General features: G+C 55.1%; 1 protein-coding gene across 1 annotated transcript in view; it reads left to right on the forward strand.

Moving 5' to 3' along the window:
• The window catches only part of KCNQ1 (potassium voltage-gated channel subfamily Q member 1), a 349,058-nt gene that overhangs the window by 256,684 nt on the left and 68,401 nt on the right, over window positions 1-23,973 (forward strand). Inside the window, exons 12-15 of the mRNA XM_079928195.1 lie at window positions 14,783-14,858; window positions 19,941-20,035; window positions 20,872-20,918; window positions 21,777-21,838. Coding sequence (XP_079784321.1) covers window positions 14,783-14,858; window positions 19,941-20,035; window positions 20,872-20,918; window positions 21,777-21,838 — 280 coding nt within the window. The remainder of the gene's footprint in view (window positions 1-14,782; window positions 14,859-19,940; window positions 20,036-20,871; window positions 20,919-21,776; window positions 21,839-23,973) is intronic.

Below are 23,973 nucleotides of genomic sequence, written 5' to 3' on the forward strand. Positions count from 1 at the left end.
CCGTCAGCCGTCACTCCCCACCCCCGCTCCCCCGCCCCAGGCAAACACTCATCTCCTTTCCATCTCCGTGGCTTTGCCTGTTCAGAACATTTCACGGACATGGGCTCCTATAACATGCGGTCTTTCGTGCCCGGCTTTTTCTCTCAGCACGCTGTTTTCAAGTTTCACCCACGTCGTAGCCAGTGTCGGTGCCTCATTCCTTTTTACGGCTGAATAAGATTCTATTGAATGGATGTGCCACATTTTGTTCATCCGTTCGTCAGTTGACAGACACTTGGGTTATTGCCACCTCTAGACTGTTAGGAACAAAGCCACTACGAACGTTCACATACAAGGTCTTGTGTGAACACGGGTTTCCATTTCTCCCGGGCATTTCACTGCAAGTGGAAGGAATTGCTGGGTCTCATGATAATTCCAGCCTCACATTTTTGAAGGAAGCTCCAGGCTGTTTTCCACAGTGGCTTCCCCATCTTTCACTCCCACCAGCCATGCATTCTTGACAATATTTGTTCTCATCTTTTCATGGTAGCTGTCCCGGCGGGTGTGAAGTGGCTTTGACTTGGGTGTCCTTCATGGCGATGACACTGGGCGTCTCTTTACCTGTTATTTGCCATCCGTGTCTTTTCTTTGGAGAAATGCCTATTCGAGTCCTCTGCCCGTTTTTTGAAATAATTTTTATTCGGTGTAGTTGATTTACGATGTTGTGTTGGTTTCAGGTGTACAGCAGAGTGAATCAGTTATACGTACACATATATCCACTCTTTTTTAGATTCTTTTCCCATATAGGCCATTACGGAGTACTGAGTAGAGTTCCCTGTGCTATAGAGTAGGTCCTTACTAGTTATCTATTTTATATATAGTGGTGTGTATGTGTCAACCCCAATCTCCCAAATTATCCCTCCCCTCCCGCCTTACTACCCCCACCCCCGTAACCATAAGTTTATTTGCTACATCTGTGACTCTATTTCTGTTTTGTAGATAGGTTTATTTGTCGCCTTCTTTTAGATTCCCCAAGATTTAGCACCTGTATGATTTGCAAAAACAACAAACAAACGAACGAAAGCAATGCCAGCAGACACCTCGCTTCCTCGTGCTGTAATAGAGCGAGCCTCACACAGAGGGGCACAGAAGTTTCTTGAATGTGTGCCCCCGGCCAAAGGAACAAACCAATGGGTGAAAGAGGGAGTGAAGTTAAGAGAAACGAGACCCCAAGGGATTTCCCACCGCAGTGAGCTGTCCCCACCATGAGATGTGCGCTTTGTCCCAAGGTGTGTGCTGACCCCGGTTCCCAGCTTAGCTGCATTATTTCCACAGTCACCTTGCGTGTGTGGGGGCAGGTCCTAACCATCTTCAGCCCCCACTCCTGATATGACTTGAGTTTTGAAGGGATACACGCCCATCTCAGGCCAGAGCCCTGCATCTTCACAGATGAGCAGGGTCTTCTAGACTTTCCTCCCCAGAACATGGGGGCCTGGGGGCCCGGGGGCTCTGGGGCTCCCAGGCCAGGGCTGATCGTGCCTCCAAGCTCCGAGCTGGACGTGGGGAATATCTGGGCCACATGCCTCAGCCCCAGCGGCGACCATGAATTACACGGTGATCATTTGATTACAGTCGGTGTTTGGGGCTCCCGGGTGCCGTGACAGCAGGGGAGTGTGGCCACCCGACACCTCCCTGGGGAAGGGGTGTGGCTGGACGTGAATGAGGGTGGGCTGTGACCAGGAAGGAGGTGAGGGAGGGCCGCAGCCTGCCCGGGGGCGGGGGGGGGGGGGCCCTCCAAGTGGGCGTGAGCACGGCCCTGGATGTGGCAGGGATTGGTGGACGTGGGAGGCATGGTGGGAGGGTGGGCGGCAGAGGAAGCTGCAGACTCAGCCCCCATCGTGCCTGGGCTGGCCTTGACCCCTGTCAGACCCCTGTGGAGCCACCCTACATTCGTCTCAGGGTCAGCAGAAGAGAGGCACGGTGGCCCCTTGGTCCGCCCGTCCTTCCATTGCTTCTCAGACCCAGGCGGGGCCAGGCCGGGGCACTTCACAGCCTATCCTGAGCTGTTTTTGTCAGAAGCCAGTGGGCCGTGCACGCTGGGCGGGCTGGTTTGAAGTCTCAGGATTGCAAAACCCTCACCCCGCAGGGTGCTATCTCTAAAGAAGTCGCCTGACTCCACCACAGACTCCCCCGGCCCTCGGCCCTCGGGCAGGCATCCAGAGCTGGAAGGCAGAGCTGCCCCAGTGGGATGGGTCAAGGGCGGGACGGGAAGACAGCAGGGCAGCGAGCCCCCAGCCAGCCCGGGTGGGCAAGACTCGGACACAGAGTCCAGACTGAGCTGGGTTGGGGGCGAGGGGGCCTGGGCTTCCCCTCGCCCCTCCCCCCAACAGAAACCAGAGCCGGGGCAGGAGGGTGACTGGGCTGTCACGGGGACAGAGCTCACACTGCAGTCTTGCCCTCAGCACTGCCGCCAGCAGGGCGGCTGAGCCACGAGTCACGAGGCTCTGCTTCCCTGGGCCTGAGACGGGGACACCCTGCCTTCCTATCAGAGCCGGCACTGGGCAACAAACACATACCAGGCCTCAAAGGGAAAGGTGACAGCAGCCTGCTGTCTCTGCACACCCTCCCCAAACCCCTTCCTTTGGAAAGACCTGAAAGGGAGAGTCCCCACAGTCAGCCACTTCCAGGGGCAAAAGAGCAAGTGTTCTGCGAGACCAGAAGGCGGTTCATGGAGATGTTCCTGGGTGCGGACCTTCAGGGATGAAGTCAGCAAGGGGCTCGTCCTCTATGGCTTCAGCTGGGCCTCAGGCTGCGCTGAGCACAGCAGCCCACACCTCTGACAAGGGCAACACCCTCCTCCCTTGTTCAATCATTTCTGCTTATATTGCTATCATTTCCACCCTTCTGCTTACTTTGGGTTTCGTTTGCTCTTCTTTTTCTAGTTTCTTAAGGTAGAAACTTAGATCATTGATTTAGGACTTTTCTTTTCTTTTACTATGTCATTGAATGCTATAAATTTCCCTCTGAGACCTGCTTTAGCTGCATCCCTCAAATTTTGACATGTTTTCATTTTTCATTCAGTGTAAGATGTTTGTATAAAATTGTGATGATCTGTTCCTTGAAAGTTTAGTACAATTTGGGATAAAGCCATCTGGCCCTGGCTTTTCCTTGTGGGAAGATATTTTAACCACCACTTTAATACCTTTAGTAGTTGTAGGCTTATTCAAATGTTTTATTCCATCCTGAGTCCGTTCTATTGAGTTAGATATTTTCCTGAGAATACAGCCGTTCCTGTCTAGGTTTTCCAAAGTTTCTGGCATATAGTTGTTGAGAATATTCTTTTATTAGCTTTCAAATCCCTATTTGTAATGTTTCCTTATTTTCTTTTATAATATTTTTATTTCTATCTTCTCTCAGTCTCACCAGAGCTTTATCTATTTTGTTAGTTTTTTTTTTAAAGAACAAAATTTTTGCTTTATTTAGAGATTTCAAAAACTTACATAAAGGGAGAGATATACCATATTCATAAATAAGAGACAGTGTTATAAAGATGTCAATTCATTTCTTCCTCCTTCATCTATAAATTCAGTATAATTCCAATAAAAACCCCAATAGGTTTTTTTTTTTCCATGAAACATAATCTGATGATTCAAAAATTTCTGTGGAAGAATAAGGAGCCACAAATACCAAGACCTTTTTCAGAAGCTCAGGGAAAGACCATTTCTTCCAGGTACCAGGACATATGATGTAACGCATAGTGATTCAGATGCTGCAGTGTGGGTGCAGGAATCGCTCATTAGCCCAGTGGAACAGAGAGCCCAGAAAAGACCTGCACAAATGGGAGGTTTCTGAGTGTGATCAAAATGGCATTGCCAGTCGCTGGAATAGGTGATTATTCAGAATGAGAAAGTGAGGTTGGGCCCCGACCTCACACCATATTCAAAAATTCACTCCAGATGGGCCTAAGAATGAAATGTCAAATACAAAGCTTATAACCATTAGAAAGTATGTTAGTTTGTATCTTTCAAAACTTAGCATAAAGGAATATTCCTCACATGAGACACAAAAGCATTGACTATGAAAGAAAAATATTAATAAATTTGTTTCTGTAAAATAAGCACTTCTGTTCATTGAAAGACACCTTAAAAAAGTGAAAAGATAATTTTCAAAGTGGGATTTGCACTAGTTTTCTATTGTTGCTGTAAGAAATTCCCTCAAACCTAGTGGCTTCAAACAGCATGCATTTATCCTCTTTTGGTTCTTCTGTAGGTCAGAAGTCCCACACAGCCTGAGGGTCTGAAAGGTATCACAGGGCTGGTTCCTTCTGGAGGCCCCAGGAGAGAATCCATGCCTGACCTTTTTCAGCTTCTAAAGGGTCCTTGGCCCTTTCCTCTACCTTCAAAGCCGTCACATTGCTGCTCTCTGGCCTCTTTCCCACAGTCACGGCTTCTTTCAACCACAGCTGGGAAAGGCCCCACTTTTAAGGACTCAAATGTCTAATCGGGCCCACCTGGATAATCTAGAATACTCTACCCATCTCAAGGTGCAGCACCTGAACTGCATCCATAAAGTCCCTTGTACCACGTAAGGTGACATATTCATAGGTTCTGGGGATGAGAACATCTTTGGGAAGCCTTTTACTGCCTAATACAGGAATATGTATTCCCAATACATGAATTGACAATCGGTTGGTTGGTAGGTAGAGAGATAGGAAGGGAGGGAAGGAGGGAGAGAGAGAGAGAGAGAGAGAGAGAGAAGGGAGGGAGGGAGGGAGGGAGAAAGACAGACAATTTACATCAAACTAATCAATAGGTGCACAAATAACTGAACAGAAAAATGGCCCAGGGCTGTGCCTTTCACAGTGGAGGACACGTGGCCAGTCAGTGTGTGAGAGCATCGCTGACACTGGTTTCATCTGGCGTAAATCCCGAAGCCTGATCACTAGGGCAGCAGACGGGGATGTGGGGCAATGTGGGGCCCCGGGTCTCTCCTGAACCTCTAGTGGGACGCTTAGCAGAGCCACCACTTTGAAGGACAGCGCGGCATCACCTGTAAGGTGCAATTTCACATACCGATGACCCGGCTGTGGCACGCCTGGGTACTCAGCCTGGGGAAGCTCCAGTCCGTGCCCAGCCGGAGAAGGTAACCAGGAGTGCGTGTCGTCCTGCCCTCACCGAGCCACGTGCCCATCCAGGAGGGAGAGTGAATGTACTTGGAGTGTCCACACAGAGGTGTCCTTTCCACCAGTCAAAACGAACGGACCAGGGTGACTCACAACCGTGGGGGCGGGTCTTGGCAACATAAGCCCAGGGAAAAGCATAATACGTTTCTATAAAGTTTAAATCACTAAAATAAAAAATATATGCCCTTTTTTGGATATATATAAGTGTGATAAAGTTATATAATCAGGAGAGCAAGGAGTGAAGGACATGGATTCAGGTCGATGGCTCCCCAGGGTGGCAGAGGCAGGGGGATGGTTGAATTGGGGGCTGTCGGGGTCTAGCTTTTATTCTGAGCAGTGGGTTCCCGGGGGTTTTCTACGTTATTGAGAGAGAACAACCAACTCTATAATGATGGATAAAAAAATGAAACACCGCAACCAAGTGAGATTTATTCCAGATAAGCCCGGCCGGTTCAATATTCAGAATTCCATTAACAGAACCCATCACATCCACAGGCCGCAGAGAAAACTCTCAGGATCCTATCAAGTGATGTGGGAAAAGCATTGATAAAAATCTAGTATCCAGCCGGGTCCTTCTCTCTGTCGAAGGGGTGGCGGAGGGTGCCTCCTTTCTCAGACAGAGGGAAGGGGACGCGCGCTCTCCTGCGGGGCTCAGTGTGCCCAAGGTGAGTCCTACTGCCCGTCCCACCTGCCTGGTGTTGGAGCCACCAGAAAAGGGCACTCATGCCCTCCCCGGGCCAAGCCCAGCCTGGAGAGAGGAGAAGGCCCTCAGAGAGAGGGGCCAGCCAGGCCCTTCCCCAGAGACCGCAGAGTCTTCGTGTCCAGCAGAGAGGCTGGCCATGGGGCTGTCACCAGAGCAGGGGCCAGGCCGCAGCAGGCCTGAGCGGAGCTGGCCGGGCCCCAGTGTCCCCAGCCCTGGCTTCCCGTCGGCCTGGGGGGCTGCTTGGTTGCAAAGGCCATGGCTTTGTTCCGTGGACCTGGCAGAGACGAGGGTGGCGGCAGCCCCTGGAGGCCACTGGGGCAGTCACTGGGTGTGGTCCTTTGTTCAAGTGAAGTGGGATCTGAGAACCTCGGGCCTCGTCCAGGCCTCGGCGGGCACGGCCAGTGGGGCCCTTCCCAGTGGGGCACCTGTGGAGGGCCCGGCCACCGCCTGCTCACACACCACCTGGGGGGACTGCAAGAGGCGGGAACCTGAGGCCAGGGGACGTCCCCTCCCGGGGCTCAGGCCGGGGGTGAGGGGCTCATGGGGCCAGTGGCCCCAGCCCCAGAGGAGGAATCTCAGGGCCTCCCGTAGCCTGCTTTGGCTCCCCCTCCAAGCCCGTGTGCGTGTGCGTGTGTGTGCGCGCGCGCACGCGTGTGTCCTGAAGTATGTAAGTTGCCGCCCCCTCCCGTGTAGGTGCGTGAGTGTCACCAGGCCTGGGTGCTGCATGCAGGGGACCCCTGTGAATGCATGTGCTCAGGTGAGCCCCGGTCGGAGGAGATGCGGGGACACAGACCTGAGTGCCTTCTGCACATGGGCCTGGCCCACTGTCCAGTAACGTCCAGTAACGTCCAGTAACATGGGGGGCCTTTGTCTCACTGGAGAGCATCTCATATGCTCTGCGCTCAAAAGTGGCCAACTCTGGGCTAAGTAGAAACCACCTGTCCCCGAGAACTTTAAAAGCTGCTTATCTTGAAAGGCTTTTATAAAAACTATGGTATGACTTATTTATTGTAAAGTGCACGAGTCCTGCAGGAACAGATCAGCTTAGTTTTACGTATATATACGCTACATAAAAACCCACGAGGTCGGGACATAGAACACTTCCGTCCCACCAGCAGTTTCCTTCCCGCCTCCCCAGGGAAGCCTCCCCGACGCCCCCCACCCCTGCCGCCACAGGTAACCCCTATCCTGGCTCCTCTCACCGTAGAACAGTCTTGCCTGTCCTTGAGCCTGCGCGGAACCGTATTTGCATACAGCTTTGTCACTGGCTGGCCTTCCTATGAGGGAAGCCGCTCTAAAGATTCTGATAGATATATTTGGTGGACGTGAACACTCGTTTCTCTGGGTTAAGTATCTGGAGAATACGAAATGCCAGGTCCCAAGGCTACAGCCAAACAGCTTTCCAAAGTGAACCAACACACGTTCCCACCAGCAGCGCACGGGCGTCTGTCACTCCACAGCGTCTGCGACGCTGGATGTTGTCAGCCTTTTTAAGTTTGGCCATTTTAGCGAGCGTATACGGGTACCCCTTTCGGGTTTTCATCTGCATTTCCCTAATAGGTCATGATGTTGAGCGCCTTCTCATGGGCTTACTGACATTTGGGCATCCTACGTGAAAAGCACCTGTTCAAATCATCTTTTTAAATCATGTGGTCTTTTTCTTACTGATCTGTAGGCATATTCTCAGTATATTTTGGCTACAAGTCCTTTACCAGAAAATATCCTTTCCTGGCCTGTAGAGCATCTGTTCATTCCTTTAATGATGTCTTTTGATGTCTAGAAGGTCTTAATTTTAAGGAAGGGCGATTTGTCGAATTTTGTTGTTGTCAGTGTTGCTTGTGTTTGGGGAAATCTTCCAAGGTCATAAAGATATTCTCTTGCTCTCTTCTGGAGGTCTGATGGTCTCTGCCTGCACGCTTTGATCTAAAATCTAACGTGAATTAATTTTGTGACGGCTGTGTGGCGGGGATCATGCTTCATATCTTTTGCATACAGCTATCCAAATTGTCCCAGTACCATTGACTGAAGAGAACATTCTTTCCCCCACTGGATTGCAATAGTGCCTCGGTTATAAACACAGTGACCACATATGCGTGTCTGTGCTTCTGAATGTTTTATTGTGTCCGGCTGGTCTATCCTCTACCCAACACGGCTGTGTTAAAAGCGTATTCTAACACCACATCTCTCTAATACACTCTACTCATCGCTGTAGCTTTACGGTACCTTTGAACTGGCAGTGTGAGTCCTCAACTTTGGTGTTCTTCAAAATTGTCTTGTCTACCTTAGCCCTTTGCTTTTTCACCAATATTTTAGAATCAGCTTGAAAATTGTGCCCCCCGGAACCGAATCAATGAAAGCACTCTGCTATGGATTGGAAGTACGTTTGACCCATACATACCTCAAAATTCACCTCTTAACACATATTGAGTCTTCCAATTTATAAACGTATTCTGTAGCCCTCAACTGATTTAGGGCCTCTTTAATTTCTCTCACTAATGTCTAGTATGTTTCTGTGTAGAGGTCTTGTTCACCTCCAGCAGATTTATTCTTAGGTATCTTATGGGTTTTGATGCTGTTACAATTGGTATCTTTTTATTTCATTTTCTAGTTGCTTGTTACTAACATAGAGAAATACAATTGCTTTTTGTATATCATCTTTAAAACCGGTGTTCTTTCTAAATTCATTTAGCCATAGAATAATGTATCTGAAGATTCTGAAGGGGTTTTTAACATATGTGATTATGTCATTTGCAAATAATGACAAAAGTTTTACTTTGTCCTGTCCAATTATTGTATCTTTCATTTCCTTCCCCCCTCCCGTCACCCAATGCACTGGCTGAGACTTTGGGGATAATATTAAGTAGACACGGTAATGGCGGACATCCTTGTCTTACTCCGCATCTCAGGAGGAGTATTTCACCATTAAGCATGACGTTTGCTTAGATTCTGTTTGCTTTTGTGTTTGTTTTTTACGTAATGGAGTTTCCTCCTATTCCTAGTTCTCTAAGGGTTGTGTTTTTAATTATGAACGGGTCTTGAGTCTTATCACATGTTTTTCTGCATCTTTTGAGTTGCTTATATGTTGTTTTCTTACTTGTTCTGTTGATGTGGTGAATAATGTTGATTGGTTTTCGGCTGCTAAACCAACCTTGCGTCACTGGATTGAACTACACTCGATCATTTATCTTTACATATGGCATTGGGTTCGATTTGTTGGTATTGCAGGTAGGATATTTGCATCCATGTTCACGAGAGAGACTGGCCTGTGACTTTTCTTTCTTGAAACATCCTTGTTGGGTTTTGATATCAAGGTTATACTGACTCATAAAAATCCTCTAAAAAGATTTGTATAAAATTGGTATTATTTCTTCCCATTTAAGGAAGAATCTACTGGTGAAGTCATCTAGACCTCAGGCTTTTTTGTGTGTAAATTCCAAATCTAATTTATTTCATTAAAATTGGGCAATTTGGATTTTTAAGTTTCTTCTTACGTCTGCTTTTATATGTTGTGGTGTTTTTAGGAATTAATCTATTTTACCTAAACTATCAAGATGATTTTTGTACGTAATATCCTCTAAATAGGTTCTTAAAATATCTCTAGTTAGTCTTTTCAGAAAATCAAATTTTGGCTTTGTTGATTTTCCTTAACGAAATGTTCATTTTTTATTTCATTGAATTGTGCTCTTACCTTTATTATCTCTTTCCATCTACCTGCTTGGGATTTAATTTACTATCGTTTAAACTTCTTGAGACAGACTTTGGCCTCTCCTCTTCTCTTAAAATATGATTTAAGATCACAAAGTTTCCTCTAAGCACTATTTCATGGTACCTCGAGCACTTATTTTAGCTGTAAGTTGTGATACGGAACAGTTTTATTGTGATTCAATTCAAAGTATTTTTCAATTCTTATCAGATTTCCTCTTCGATCCTTGAGATATTTAATTTCCAAAACACTTAAGGATTTTCCAGTTATCTTTTTCTCATTCATTCCTAGCGTAATCTCTCTGTGGTCAGAGAACATACACATGTGACTTACTTTCTTTGAAATTTGTTGGGACTTGCTCTTCAAGCCCTGCACACGGTCCCTTCTGGTAGATGTTCCCTGTGTGCTTGGGAAGCTTAGATGCCCTTTGGGCACTGAGCACGGTGTTCTGTAAGCGTTGATCACATCAAGTTCCTCCTCGGTTCATTCAGACGCGTCTCTCTTTAGATGTTTTCACAGCTCCTCTATCTGTTGCCCACCGAGGTGCATTCAAATCTCCCACCATGACTGTGGATTTTCTCTTTCACCTTTAGTTCTGCCAGCTTTTGCTCTTACATATTTGAAGCTTATGTTGTTAAGTACATACAGATTTAAAATTGATCTCTTCCCACCAAATTTTGACCACTTTTTTTTTTTTTTTTGCCACGTGGCATGCGGGATCTTAGTTCCCCAACCAGGGATGGAACCCCTGCCCCCTACAGTGGAAGCATGGTGTCCTAACCACTAGACTGCCAGGGAATTCCCTTGACCGCTTTTTAAATGATGAAATATCCCCTCTTCATCCCTGGCAATACTTAAAGTCTTCTTTGTCTTATATTAGTTTACCTGCACTAGCTTTCACTGGGCAACGCCAATGTATGTCTTTTTCTATCCTTTTACTGTCAACATTTCTATGCCGATCTATTTCAGTATATTTATAGGCAACATCAAATTGTTTTTTTAAATCTCATCTGACGATCTTGGTTTTTTAATTGGAATATTTAGTCCCTCTGCAATGCATGCAATCTGCTATCTCACTTTTCTTTTTCCCATTTGTCCCATCACTTCCGTTTGACTTCCTTTCCTGCTTCTTTGGGTTAATCAAAACTTGTTATTAATTAATTTTTATCCCCTATTAGCTTGTTAATTCTACAGTCCTTTATTATTCCATCAGTGGTTGCCTAGAGATTATCACACACATCCTTGACTCGCTGGAGTCGACCTCAGATGAGCACTTTTACCGTTTCCCTGACAACACGTGGTGCTCACCACTGTTTATCTCCACTGATGCCTCCTCCCTTTTATGCTATTCTTATCATGTATTTTTAGCTATAGCTATGCCTTAAACCTCAGGAGACACTATCACGATTATTTCAGCCACTTTAATTTACTAACTTAAACTTTCTCACATATCTGTCCTTTTCTACATTCTTAATTCCTTCCTGTATTTCTGGGTATCCTTCTGGGACCATTGCTCTCTACCTGGGGAGACCCCTAAGTCGTTCTTTCAGTGCAGGTCTCCCAGCAGTGAATTCTCTTGGTCTAGTTTTCACCTTCTTTTTTTTTTTTTAATTAATTAATTTATTTATTATTTTTGGCTGTGTTGGGTCTTCGTTTCTGTGCGAGGGCTTTCTCTAGTTGCGGCGAACGGGGGCCACTCTTCATCGCGGTGCGCGGGCCTCTCACTGTCGCGGCCTCTCTTGTTGCGGAGCACAGGCTCCAGGCGCGCAGGCTCAGTAGTTGTGGCTCGTGGGCCCAGTTGCTCCACAGCATGTGGGATCCTCCCAGACCAGGGCTCGAACCCGTGTCCCCTGCATTGGCAGGCGGATTCTCAACCACTGCGCCACCAGGGAAGCCCTCACCTTCTTTTTTTATAATTATTGTAGAAAATATGCATAACATAAAATGTACCATTTTAACCATTTTTAACTGTATCATTCAGGGGCATTAAGCACATTCACGTTGTTGTGTAACCATCACCATCATCTCCAGAACTGTTTCATCTTCCCAAACTGACACCCTGTCCCCACTGAATGCTCACTCCCCATCCCCCTCCCCTCAGGCCCAGCCCCACCATCATGCTTTCTGTCTCTGTAGACTTGATGACTCTAGGTCCTCATACAAGTGGAACTATACAGAGTTTATCCTCTTGTGACTGGATTATTTCACTTGAACCTTCATTTTTAAGAACGTATTTGACGGGGTATAGCATGCTAAGTTGGTAGGAATTTTCCTTGAGCACTTTAAGGACGTCATTCTGGCTTTCATCCTTTCCATTGACAAGTCAACCATCAGGATGATGTGTCATCATTCTCACCCCCACCCCCCTGACTTTAGAGCTTCTACAATGTTCCCTGCAGTCTTCAGCAGGGTTACTCCGATGGGCCTGGGTCTGTTGTACCTTGTCTCTCTCTCCAGCTGGATCCAAAGAGCCGTTTGGATCTGTGGCCTGATGTCTTCCATCATTTGGGGAAACTTCTGTGCCACTGAGGCTTCAAAATGATTTGTTCTCCATTTCGCCTCCTGTCCTTCTAAGGTGTTACGTGTATTAGAACTTCTAACCTCATCTTATATGCCTTGCACTTTTTCCTAGATGTTTAATCTACTTTCCCTCCATACTCTAACCTGGCTATTTTCTCCAATTCACAAATATTCTCTTCTCCTCTGCCAGCAAATTCATCTACTGCATTTCTTAATTTCCATGAGGGTCCTTTTTGTTCTGGAATTTCCTTTCTTTCTTTTTCATATAGATTTTACTTCTCTGGTGAAATTCTCCATCTTGTCATCTATTTTCTTGAACCTACTTATCAAGGTTATTTTCAAGTCCTTATCTAAAAACTCTGAAGCAAACCAGTGCAACTGTTTGCTCCTGAGTCTGTGGGTCAGCGTATTGGGCTCCTCACCTGGCTGGTCTCACCTGGCTCGTCCCAGCGGCAGCTTGGGGGTGACTGGGTGGTCTCAGCTAGCCTCCGGAGTCTGGAGCTGTTGGGCTGTCAGCCAGGGTGCCTCAGCTCTCCTCCACGTGGCTTTTCTAGCAGCCCAGCTCAGACATGTCCACATGGCAGCAGCATTCCGTGATGATGGAAATAGTTGGGGGGAACTCCGACTGGGGGGAACTGCAAAGGATTTACACCCATCTCTAACCTCCCCCTGCCCACCCTCTGGCCATAAATTTTTACATTCCCCCCAAAGTAAAATTCACTCACCCCTCCAAGAGACACCAAAGTCTCATGCGATTAGAGACAGCACCCTGTCCAAAGTCCAGCATCTTACAATAGGCCTTTTTTTTTTCAGCCTCTGCCCAATGCCTGGTCCCCAAACCAGCACTATGCGTTTCAGGATTTTGGTATGATGTACCCCACTTTGGGGTCCTAATTTCTTTTCATCTATTGCAGCATGGCAAACCACACCTAAAGTTAGTGGCTTCACACTGCAGCTCTTTCCTTATTCATGAGTCTGTGGGTCAGCCATCTGGGCTCGACTCAGCTGGGAGGTTGTCCTGCTGGCTCTGCGTGGGGTGACTCTCACAGCTGCAGTCTCCTTGGACGCTTATCAGGGCCGGAGGGTCAAAGATGGCCTCGATTCACATGCCTATTGCTTGGTGCTGGCTCTTGGCCAGAGCACCATGATTCTCCACGCGGCCTCTCCAGCCAGCCAGCTCAGGTGGTTCAAGCGACCACATTCCAAGAGCACACAAGTTAGACACAGTGGGACTTCCCCAGCATTCTCTTCATCACAATAAGGGTCAAGGTCAGCCCAAATTCAAGCAGTGAGAAAACCAACTCTATCTCTTGATGCAAGAGCTACCAGTCTTTAAGGCATTCAATCTACCACATCTTTAGATCTGTTTCCGTGGTCTGTTTTGTCCATTTGTTTTCAGTCTGTTGCGTATTAAAAACAGAATAGAGGCTCCGTGATCTTATCCCTACAGATAATTCGTTTTCTCTGGCGTGCAAAAGGTGCGGGACAGCGCACCTTGCTCCAGGCGGGGATTGAGGTGATTTGAGGCTATGGCAGGGTTGGGGGCTCTCATCTCAAAGCTTGGGGTGTTTGCCAGGACCCCGTCTCCTTGGTGACTCTGAATCGCTTCTCCTCTCCCCAGTGACGTGAGTCTGTGGAGGCCTCTGCTTAGCCTTTTATCCTTCCAGCAGCTGCTTCTTGCTCCGTTTCTCAGAATCTCACCCCATGCTGTGCGGCTTAGTTCACAAATGCTTCAAGGGGAAATTGCGTGAAAGGGGGCTTCCTTCCCTGTGGCCCCCCATTCACCAGGATCTTGGCCCATCAAGTCCTGGATGTCTTTGCAGCCCTGGACTCCTGCCGGCCCAGGGAGCCCCCTGCCTCCCATTCGGCTAGCATGCCCCACACAACAAACGCACAAACGCGCACGTGGGCTCTCCCAGTTCGTTTCTCTTCTGGGATCTCAGCCCTTGGAGTCTTCCTCGCTCTCAAAGCCATCACACAGCTGTGGTGGTGTTCTCAGCAGAAGGTTTGGTCAGATGCAAGCCTCAGAGGCAGAAGGAAAATCCCCACTGGTTCCATGTGGATGTATTTCCTTCCGGTCTTTTTCCTGTGAACATATATATATATATATATATATCAACGATTGTGTTTCCCTTTTTAATGATGTTTCTAGAAGGAACTTCAGAGGGGATACCGCACGGTCTCCTTAGCAGGGTGGCTCAGGTGGTAGCTATCCCTGGCTCATTTGTCCGGCAGCCCTGTATTTTCCAAGTGGGTACCGGTGGGCGGGCTATAAAACCTTCCAGCTGAAAGGACCTCAGCTGTCATCTGTTTGTACCCCTCCCCACGCTCCTCGTGAGCAGCCAGAAGGCCCAAGGGTAGAAAGGAGCTTCTGCGGCTCTACTGTGAGTGAGGGGCAGAGCCATTGCCAACTCGGGACCCTGACTCCTCCCCCACTTCTGAGCGACAAGCAAGGCGAGGGTCCCTCTAGGGTCATCCCCCTAATTTAAGGCCTCTTGGCCTCAGCCTCTCCTCCTGCCACCAGGATGTGAGCTTGCAGATCCCCATCGGAGGGGGTCGATCACTCTCCTTGTTTCTGGAAAGGCCCAGCCCTTTGCCGGGGATGGGGGGCACATTTGGGAAGCCTCTGAGAGTGGTGGGCGCGGGATGACCATCTGGTCCGCACTCACGCCCTCCTCCCCATTCTCCACTGCAGGCTGCGGGAGCACCACCGGGCCACCATCAAGGTCATTAGGCGCATGCAGTATTTTGTGGCCAAGAAGAAATTCCAGGTGAGTCCTGTACTCAGCCCTCCTGCCCTGGTCCACCCTGAAAGCCCCTCTCCCACCCACAGCGCAGGCTGCGGGGTCCCCATACCCTGCCATATCTGACACCTGACCCTTCACCCGTCAAACACCCTGCCATGACTTCAGGATTCGTCCCCAAGACAGCAGACCCTGGAGGGACACTTCCCTGATCGGCCTGGACCCTGAGGCCCGGCGCAGAGCCCAGAGGCACGCAGAGCCCGAGGGCTCATGGGCCCCTCCCACCCCCCACCAGACAGGAGTGGGAGTGACTCAGGGAGGGTGCGGAGCCCGCCCTGCGTCACCTGGGCAGGAAGTGTTCTGTCCCAGGCCGGCTCAGGGCTCTTGTCCCCCTCGCCCACCCTGTGCGAGTCGGAACAGAGGGGAGACCCAGCCCTGCTCTGTGCCCCGGGGTGGCCCACCTTTGCAGGGAGAGGTAGGGTCTCTCTGGCTGGGCGGGGCTGGAGACTGTGGGCTTCCCCATCAGCACTCCTGCCAGGGGTGGGTCTCCTGCAGCCCCTGGGAGCCCGCAGAGGAAGCCAGCTGGCGGCAGGCTTGGTGCCCTCCTTCCTACGTGGGGACCGTCCTCCGTCTGAGGAGTGGGGCCCAGCTCAGCCCTGACTCTGAGAACATGGAACCTTAGGAAGCAGGGACCCTTGGGGGAGGCCATTCTCTTTCCAGAAGGCTTGGCCACCGGTGCCTTTCAAAAGTGAGTCCTTGGTGGAGCCAGGACTGGGGGTGGAGCCAGGACTGGGGGTCGCCCAGAGCCAACCAATACCCACATCCCCTGGGCCTGCTTCGCCAAGCAGGGGAGGTTGGGGGGGGTGGGGCTTGTTCACAGCCCCTGGGAGGTCACAGCGAGGCTGGGACAAGAGCCAGCCCCCTCCGGGCCGCACCTCCCACCCCAGGCTGAAGGCTTTACACTGGCTCGTCCCAGCCCCCTCAGCAGAGCCCTCACCGCCCAGGCCACAGAGCCAGACTCAGTGCGGGGTTCTGGAAAGACCCCACCCCCTGGCAGCCCTGGGGAAGAACCCTTCCCCCGCCGGTAGTGGGAGCAGGAGCCCAAGGGGCTGGCCCAGGACGGCGTCCACGGGTGCCCAGCCCTCACACTGGCTCTGCCATGACACGACCGCCACCGATCCCGGCCCCAAGGACAGCCCTGGTGAGGCCCTGCCCCGGCCGCCCCGCTCCTCCGGCTACCCGGCAGCACCCGCGGCCCCCTTGGCTGGGTGGTTTGCACACAGAGTCCCCAGTGGCATCCTGCTGCCTGCCCGTCTGTCTGCCTGCAGCCCTGGAGGGGGGCCGTTCCCCACCAAACTGGGCCAAGTTGTGCCAAGGCTCCCGCCAGGGCCTGGGACTCCTCATTGTTGAAACAAAGAGTCGTGGTGAATGCTATTGTCGGCCGGTGCCAGGAGGTCTGCCCAGCAGTGTTCTGGGCGAGATCCGACGGCCCCGGACAGAGGGCGTCTGGGTTCTGTGGCTGTTCCTCCCCCGAGGGCCCGCTGCCCTGGCGGTACCAGCAGAGGGGTGGCTTGGTGGAGCAGGGAGCTCAGGGGGCGCTGGGTGAGGGCGGGCTGGCCTCCTGGGGAGGGAGGAGGAGGAATGGCAGGACCCCCCTCGGGGGTCAGGTCTGGGCAGGACTGCTCCCAAGAGCAGAAGAGGCCCCCGGAAGGGCCACGATGTGTCGCCCTCACTCGAGGGCCGTTGGTGCTGACGTCTAAAACCACAGACGTCAACCTGGGGAGCAGAGGGGTCAGCGGGGACTCTTCCAGGATGGGGATGGTCCCCAGCCTGAGCAGCTGGGCCACCAGCGTTCCAGAGCAGGCCCCGGCAGGGCAGAGGCCATAACCTCTGCCTGGGGCACTGTTGGGCCACGCAGGGCCGTGCCAGGGTGGACAGCAGGCTTCCTGGGGGCTGCTTCCAGGGTCTGGGGCACCCAGCAGGGCAGGCGGAACCTTGGGGTTCATGGCAGGCCCAGCTCTGGGGGTGATGTGAGCAGCTTCCAGCTCAGAACCACAGCCCGCCCTGGGCAGATGGGCGCCACAGTGGCTGGAGCAGCTGTGGACGCTGGTGAGCGCCCGTCACAGACATGCAGGCAAGACAACTGGTTGCTGACCTCCCTTCCAGGCCGAGGGTCTCCTTTTCTGCCTCAGGACACAGGCCAGCGTCCTGCGAATGGCCTGGAGGCTTCCGGAAGGAGGCTGGGCAGCCTCACCTCCCCTGCTCCCTGCCCCTCCCCTCGGCGCAGGACCCCTGGGGGGCCTTCAATAAATTGGGCGGGGCCCTTGGAGCGGAGGGGCTCCCGGGAGCTTCCTGGTTTGAGCAAGGCCAGAAGCTGGGGCAGCAGGAGGCCTCCAGGAAGGAGGGACCACGCACGGACGTAGAAGCGGTGGACGAGTCCCTGGCAGTGAGGGGCTCTGTGGGGCTCCAGGGGCGGCCCCCCACCCAGGCCCAGCTGTCAGGGAGGCCGTCCCTTCCCCCGCAGCAGCCCGTCTGTCTGTCTGCTGCACGCCCACCCCCATCTGGCCTCAGGGGCTGCAGAAGTGGCGGGTGGCCCCCCTGCCCGCCTCGCCTGCCGATAAGTACCCAGCTGGCCGCCCCTGCGTCTGGCCGGAGGAGCCAGAGCCTCTCAGCCCTTCACGTTTGCCTTGAACTCGCATGTCCACCGGCGGTCAGTCTGGACAGCCCGGCATTATCTCGGCTCATCTCAGGCTCCTGCTGCTGCCAAGGAAATGAGCTCTAGAGAGAAAGCTGAGATGATGTCTCCAGCCAGGCCCCAGGCCACCACTCGACAAAGGCCTCCAGGAGCTCTGAGCAGACCCTGGTTGGGGGGCGGGAGGTGAACTTCTCAGCTCCGAGACGAGTCTCAGGGGGTCTGGGACCCCACCGTGCCACGGGTCCTGGGTGTCAGTCGGGCGTCAGTTACCCTGTTGTGGTCCACACCCTAGACAAGGCAAGGCCGGGGGTGGGGGGCCTGCTCACGAGCCCCACCCCACCCGCACCCCCGCTTCTGCAGACAAGCACATGCGTGCCCGGGCACACACACACCTGTCACCTGTACTCTTATGCCTTCCCACGGGGACATCCGTATTCACTCGTGCACACAGAGGCTCTTAACACGCTCAGGTGCCCAGATTCCCCTGCACGCTGTGGGCCGGGACCTCCCCGGGTGTCTGGGGGACCAGGGCAAGGACCCGCTCCATTCCAGGCCAGGCCTGCCCCACTTTGACCTCTGAACCCAGACTTCCCCTCTTCTGATCCCACCCCAGACGGCTCCAGCAGGCCTGGAGGTGCCCAGTATAGCTCACAGGAGGCCAAGATCACAACTCAGTGGCGTGTGCGCTGAACAGCAGTGCAGACCCTGGGCTCGGCCGCAGACACTGTCACGGCCACCTCGGGCTCTCCTGGCAAGAGCCAGTTCAGGACCCGCTGGCCTTTCTCACCTACCATCTTACTTCATCCCCACTCCCTCCCTGCCAGCCAGAGGGCTCCGCATCCCCAACTCACAGAAGGACAAACTGAGCCCTGGGGTATTACCACTAGCCTGTAGCTAAGGGCCACAGTGTGTGGCAAGTCAGCGAGCCTGCCAGAGTCCCGCCCCCTCCTGACCCTGAGACCCCACCACGGGCCTCGGCATGTAGGCCACAAAGGGACACGGGGTGGTCCCGGGGCCCAAAGCGGGGCTGGGTGTTACTGTGAGGGCCCCGCCTGGTGGATCTTGAGGGAGCAGGAACCCCCTGGAATTCTTGTGCCCAGAGTCCCTGACAGGGAGGAGGATTCTGCGCTGCCCCAGGGTTCCTGGGGTCCAGGACGATGTGGGGAGCTGCGAGAACATAGTTAAGCCGCCAGCATCGATGGCAGGGCCCCTGGACATGTCTGAAGGGTGCCCAGAGATCGAGGCAGGACCCTGCCCTCAGGGGAACCCCATCTTTCTGGAAGGCAGAGGTGGCCCTACCCTTAGCCTGGGGTAGCCCCAGTCTCTGGGGTGGCACCCCAAGGAGAAGGAGGCCTCAGGTGGGCAGGGAGGACAGGTGGCCTGGGGCTCCCGGGGTTGAGACCTGGCCCTGACCCTCAACGGGCCTCTGTGCCTTATTACTTCTCTCCCTCTGACCCGCCGGCCCCGCCCTGGCCTGCCAGCTGTCTGGCGTGTCTCTCAGGCCCCCTACACTCCCCAGCAAGAGGCAGGAACCTCCCAGCCCATCACTAGTGTGGGTCCTTCAGGGTTAATGAGACCACCTGGGGCCCCCAGCCCCGTCTCCCCGCGGTTCTCCCAATAGAAGTAGCCTATATCCCCACGCAGCTCTGGCTCGCTTGTGTGGGCGAAGGGCCTCCTGGGCCATCAGACCCCGACACGGCCAGCTCGATGCTCCCTGGGCGTTTTGCTGACGTCGTGAGAAGCCCCGTTCTCTCTGCTGTGGTCTTACCTGAGCCCCGGAGGCATTTATGGGCTCAGGGCTGGCGCCGAGCCTGGAGCTCTGGGGTTCCCTTCCCTGCCCCCATGGCCGCAGGCCTGCCGTGGGACCAACCTCCCTTCCCAGGCAGCCTGGGAGCCCCAGCAGGAGGCCTGTCCCCCGGGGCCACCCCTGCTCAGCTCAGGGGACTGCCTAGGAAGGGGGTGGGGTGGGCCACCTCCCCGTCCCAAGAGCAGTGGGTGCGCCGGCCGACAAGCGTGCGGAGGGTGAGCTTGGGGCCCAGGCAGGCGGTGGCCGCACGGAGCTGTGCCCTCCACGCAGTGACTGGCGGCCATGCTGGCCCCCCGCCCCCAGGCCCTCGGCTGGGCCAGCTCTTCCAAGGCAGCTTGAAAACAGGGACCGGCGGCCTGGAAAGGGAGAGTGGGCAGGTCCCTGCGGGTGAGCGGGCAGGAAGCTGAGGCCCAGAGAGGCTGAGGTACCGGCCCAGGGTCACCCAGCTCCCGGGGAGGATGAGCCCGGCCACTGCATGTGCGCTGATCCAGGCCCGCCCCGTGGTGCCACGCGGGCAGCTCCTTAAATCCTGGAAGAGCACGGAAGGCGGGCGCAATCACTGCGCTAACGCTGCGCCCGCAGCGTGACTCTCTCCCTCCCACCGCAGCAAGCACGGAAGCCCTACGACGTGCGGGATGTCATCGAGCAGTACTCCCAGGGCCACCTCAACCTCATGGTGCGCATCAAGGAGCTGCAGAGGAGGTGGGCGCGGGCCCGGGGGGCGGGGCCCGGGGGGCGGGGCCCGGGGGGCAGGGGGATCTGAGCGGGCGGGGTAGGGGCGGGGGCTCACTCCACACATGGCCACGCCTCAGAGACGCTGGACACTTCACAGCCCAGCACACACCCTGTGAGCGGGGGCCAGGTCCAGCCCCAGGAGACAGCCCCTCCAGGAGAGGCCCTACCAGTTGGGAGCTGAGCACCTCAACCCCTGGTAGCTGACGTCCTCTGGCTTCTGACTTGGGGCCCACAGAGCTCATCCTCATGGAAGCAGCGTGGTCCTTGGGGGCCTGCGTGGGCTCAGACCAGCTGCATCTCCACGGTGGGCTGGCCTGGGAACCGAGCTCTGTGCGACACAGGGTGTGGCTGGGAGACGTGCCTGTCCTGACCACAGGCCAGGCCAGGGGCTCAGGCTGCCCCCGCCCCTGTCGCTGACCTACTACAGGGGCGTGAAGCCCACCCAGCCCAGTGACCTGGCCTTGCCCCGGAAGGGCCCATTTGCAGGCCTGCCTCTCTGGAACATTCAGGACACTGGGCTATCCTGGCACCCTGCTGTGCCCAGGGAGGGTGACAAAGGAGCAGCCCAACCACTGCCCTTCACCTCTGAGCGCCGCCCCCCCGAAGCCCCCTTGGGAGCATGGGCCTCTGGAACCTGGCAGGCACCTGGCTGGTTTTTGGGTGGCAGCGAGGGGCGGGCCCCAGAGGGGGCGGGCAGCTTGTCTTGCTGGGCACATCAGCCCATCCACCCACCGACAGGCCAGATGTCCGTGCGGTGCCCCGGCCAAGCGTGAGCCGGTCTCCGTCTCCCTCCCTCCCCCCAGGCTGGACCAGTCCATCGGGAAGCCCTCCCTCTTCATCTCCGTCTCAGGTGGGTTTCTGCATCAAGGCACCCCGGGCGTGGCAGCCCAGGCCGCACCCTCCTACCATCCCTCCACCCACGCCTGCCTCTTCCACCATCAGAAAGCGCATGTCTGGCAAGGAAATCCAGAGGGGGGGCAGGTAGACCCTAAGCAAATTGGCTTCAAACACGATTTACAGGGGATTTTCAGTTAGTGCAAGAACCGGCGTGCGTCCTTACAAATGGCGGGCTTTTCTAGGCCATTGATGTGAGTGTGGAACCGTGACCAGGACCCTGGGAAGGTGGGGGCCTGGGAGTGGGGTTGGGGGGTGAGCAGCCAGCTAGAACGTTGGGGAGCAAGGTGGGTGCTGCTCTCCAGCTCTGAGGCTCGGCCTCATGTCCTCCGGAGGGGGGCTGGGGGTCACACCAGGGAGGGCAGGGCCGGGCCAGTTCCTCGGGGTTGCCCTAGCCCAAGTTCAAGTGGGAGGTGCAGCTCACTCAGGGACAGGGCGGCAGGGCCCGCAGGGGCGACAGGCCTCCCCGGCCAGAGCAAGTACCCCCTTGGGGCGGAATGTCACCTTTGTACAGCGGGCACCATCTCAGGCAGCCCCCGGGCAGGGTGGGTGCCTGTCCTCTGAGGCTCTCGGAGGTCACAGAACCGGAAAGGGTGGAGTGGGGACAAGCAAGCCAGCGCCCGGCCCACCCACTGCCGCCCCTGAGGTTCTCAGCACAGAAGAGCTTCTAAGAGACATTCCCATAGGTTCGGGCCTTTGACCCTCACTCCCTCACCCCCATCGCCCTTCTCCCCGAGCCCAGTTGGGGTCACCTGCCCACCCCTCCCCATATGCCAGCCCAGGCGTCCCTGACTTGGGTGCTTTAATCCCACAGAGAAGAGTAAGGACCGAGGCAGCAACACGATCGGTGCCCGCCTGAACCGCGTGGAGGACAAGGTAGGCGCCCGAGCCCGCGCCAGCTCTCGCGGGCCACGCGGCGTCGCTGCTGGCGGGCGGCGGGCAGCGGCCTTGGGGCCCAGACGGTGCCGTCCACAGCGGCGTTTCACTCTCCAGCTCTGTCCTGAGCGCGCAGGGCTTGGATGGTGCCCTAGGTGTCTGAGGTCTCCCTCCCTCCCTCCCTCTTTCCTTCTTTCCTTCCTTCCTTCCACCTGTGCTCGGTGTGGGCTCCCTGACGTAGGGCTTCAGCTCCTCTCTCATGTGCACTGGGCGTCGGTCCCCGCGGGAGGAGGACGCTGAAGGCCAGGCTGGTCTTAGACCTCTGACAAGTGGCATCATTATTGGCAAGTGGCACCGAGTGCCCACAGTTCCTCCCTGGCATAGCTGAGGACCGCCCGGTGCACGCTGAGGTGGGCAGTGTTGTCCACTGGCAGCCCTCAGCCCGCTTGCACTCAGGGACTCAGAGGTGCCGACAGGGACACGAGGGTGCAACAAGTGGGGAGGAGGGGGTGTGGGCTCCAGGACCCTCCTCCGCAGGGTCCTGACAGCAAGGGAGGTGGGGAGTGACGGCCGAGGCCCTGCTGGCTGTCCGGTGGGACGTGGACGCCGTGCCCCCTCCGCTCCAGGGCACCGGCAGCCTCGGTGGCCGGGACACCCCAGTGCCCGCCGGGCTCTGTGCCCACGGCCCCGCCTCTCAGCTCCGGAACCCTTCCCAGGGCATCCTGGGAGCCTCGGAGGATCTGTGGAATGGGAGGGGGCGGCCTGCGCCCTTTGAAGTCTCCGTGGTTTGGAGCAGGCTGTTATCTTGCCGAACAGCTCGTTCATCTACATGGACTTTATCTGAAAGCAGCCGGGGGGCTAAAAATAGAGGAATTTCGGTTGAGCAGGGATGCGTCCGACTCTCGGTTTCCTGGGCAACGCCTGGCTCTGGCCCGTGTCCATCTCTGCTGCAGCTGGGCAGGCGGGCAGGGGCACAGCTCCGGGTTCCTGCCCCACCCACCCTGGCCTGGGCCTGCAGGACGACCCTCTGCCCACCAGCAGTCTTCCCTGGCCTGGGCGGGTATGGGCCACGATCCTGTACGTGGGGGAGGGCCACTGTCCAGGTGCCCACGGGGGCTCTCACTTCGGGCCTGGCCCTCTAGGGCTGTGTGACGCCAACACCCTGACCCCGCCGGAGGGCTGGCCCGTCTCGGTCAGCGCAGGCCTCGGCGGGCCTGGTGGCTCTCCTGTGCCCAGGCAGGTGGTCCAGTGGCAGATGCCCTGTCTGGCAGGATGGGTACTGAAGCTAGGAACGGTCAGCTGCCCAGGCTGAGCGGCATCAGAGGCTCTGGGGCCTGGACTCCGCCTCTCTGGTGACCCGTCCTTGGCTTTCACTCGTCTCCTCGTGTGGGACCCGGGACTTGGGGCTGGCAGATTCCGGGAGAAGCAGCAGGTGGCCACGCCCAGTACAGCAGACCAGGCACCCGGCTGGGGGGACCAGTGGGGCGGGGCTTCCAGACATCAACGGATGCAGAGGTAGAGCCGGGGAAAGGACCCAGGGCCCCCCACCCCCACCCCCGCCTCCTTGCCCAGCTCTGGCCAAGGCAGCCTTCACTGACTGGCCCCCGCCGCTGGCAGGGGTCGTGGTGGCCCATGGGCGCGTGAGCCGGCCCCCACCCAGCAGCCCTGGGAGCGCCCCGCTGCCCTGTCATCCAAATGTGCTTACCCTTCCTCAAGTCCCTGCCCTGGTCTGGTTCTGTCCCCTGTCCCACTGTCCTGGGCCTCTCTTACGGCTCTGCCCACTGTTCCTCCGGACAGGCCACCCCTTGAAACCTAAACCAGAGCCTGGTGTCCTCTGGGGGTGATGAAGGGTAGGAGACAGGGTTCCCTGGAGCCATCTGGCCGCCGGTGGGGGTCTGAGAGCCAGGGCTCAGCCCTTGTGCAGCCAGGGTCGGTGTGGCGGGCTGAGGTGCGGCCCACGTTGGCCTTGGAGATACAGAATTATGGGCCCACATTTCTTCAGATCTGAACAACAAAGGGAAGGGTTTTCTGGAGTCCCTGATCCCTGGGGGCAAGGTTGGGAGCAAGGCCCCTGGTGGCCTCCACCGTCAGGCTCTGCGCCCGGGACAGGGGCCGTTTCTGGCAGCAAGTATTCC

Source organism: Stenella coeruleoalba (genome assembly GCF_951394435.1).
Source record: "Stenella coeruleoalba genome assembly, chromosome: 8".
Lineage (NCBI taxonomy): Eukaryota > Metazoa > Chordata > Mammalia > Artiodactyla > Delphinidae > Stenella > Stenella coeruleoalba.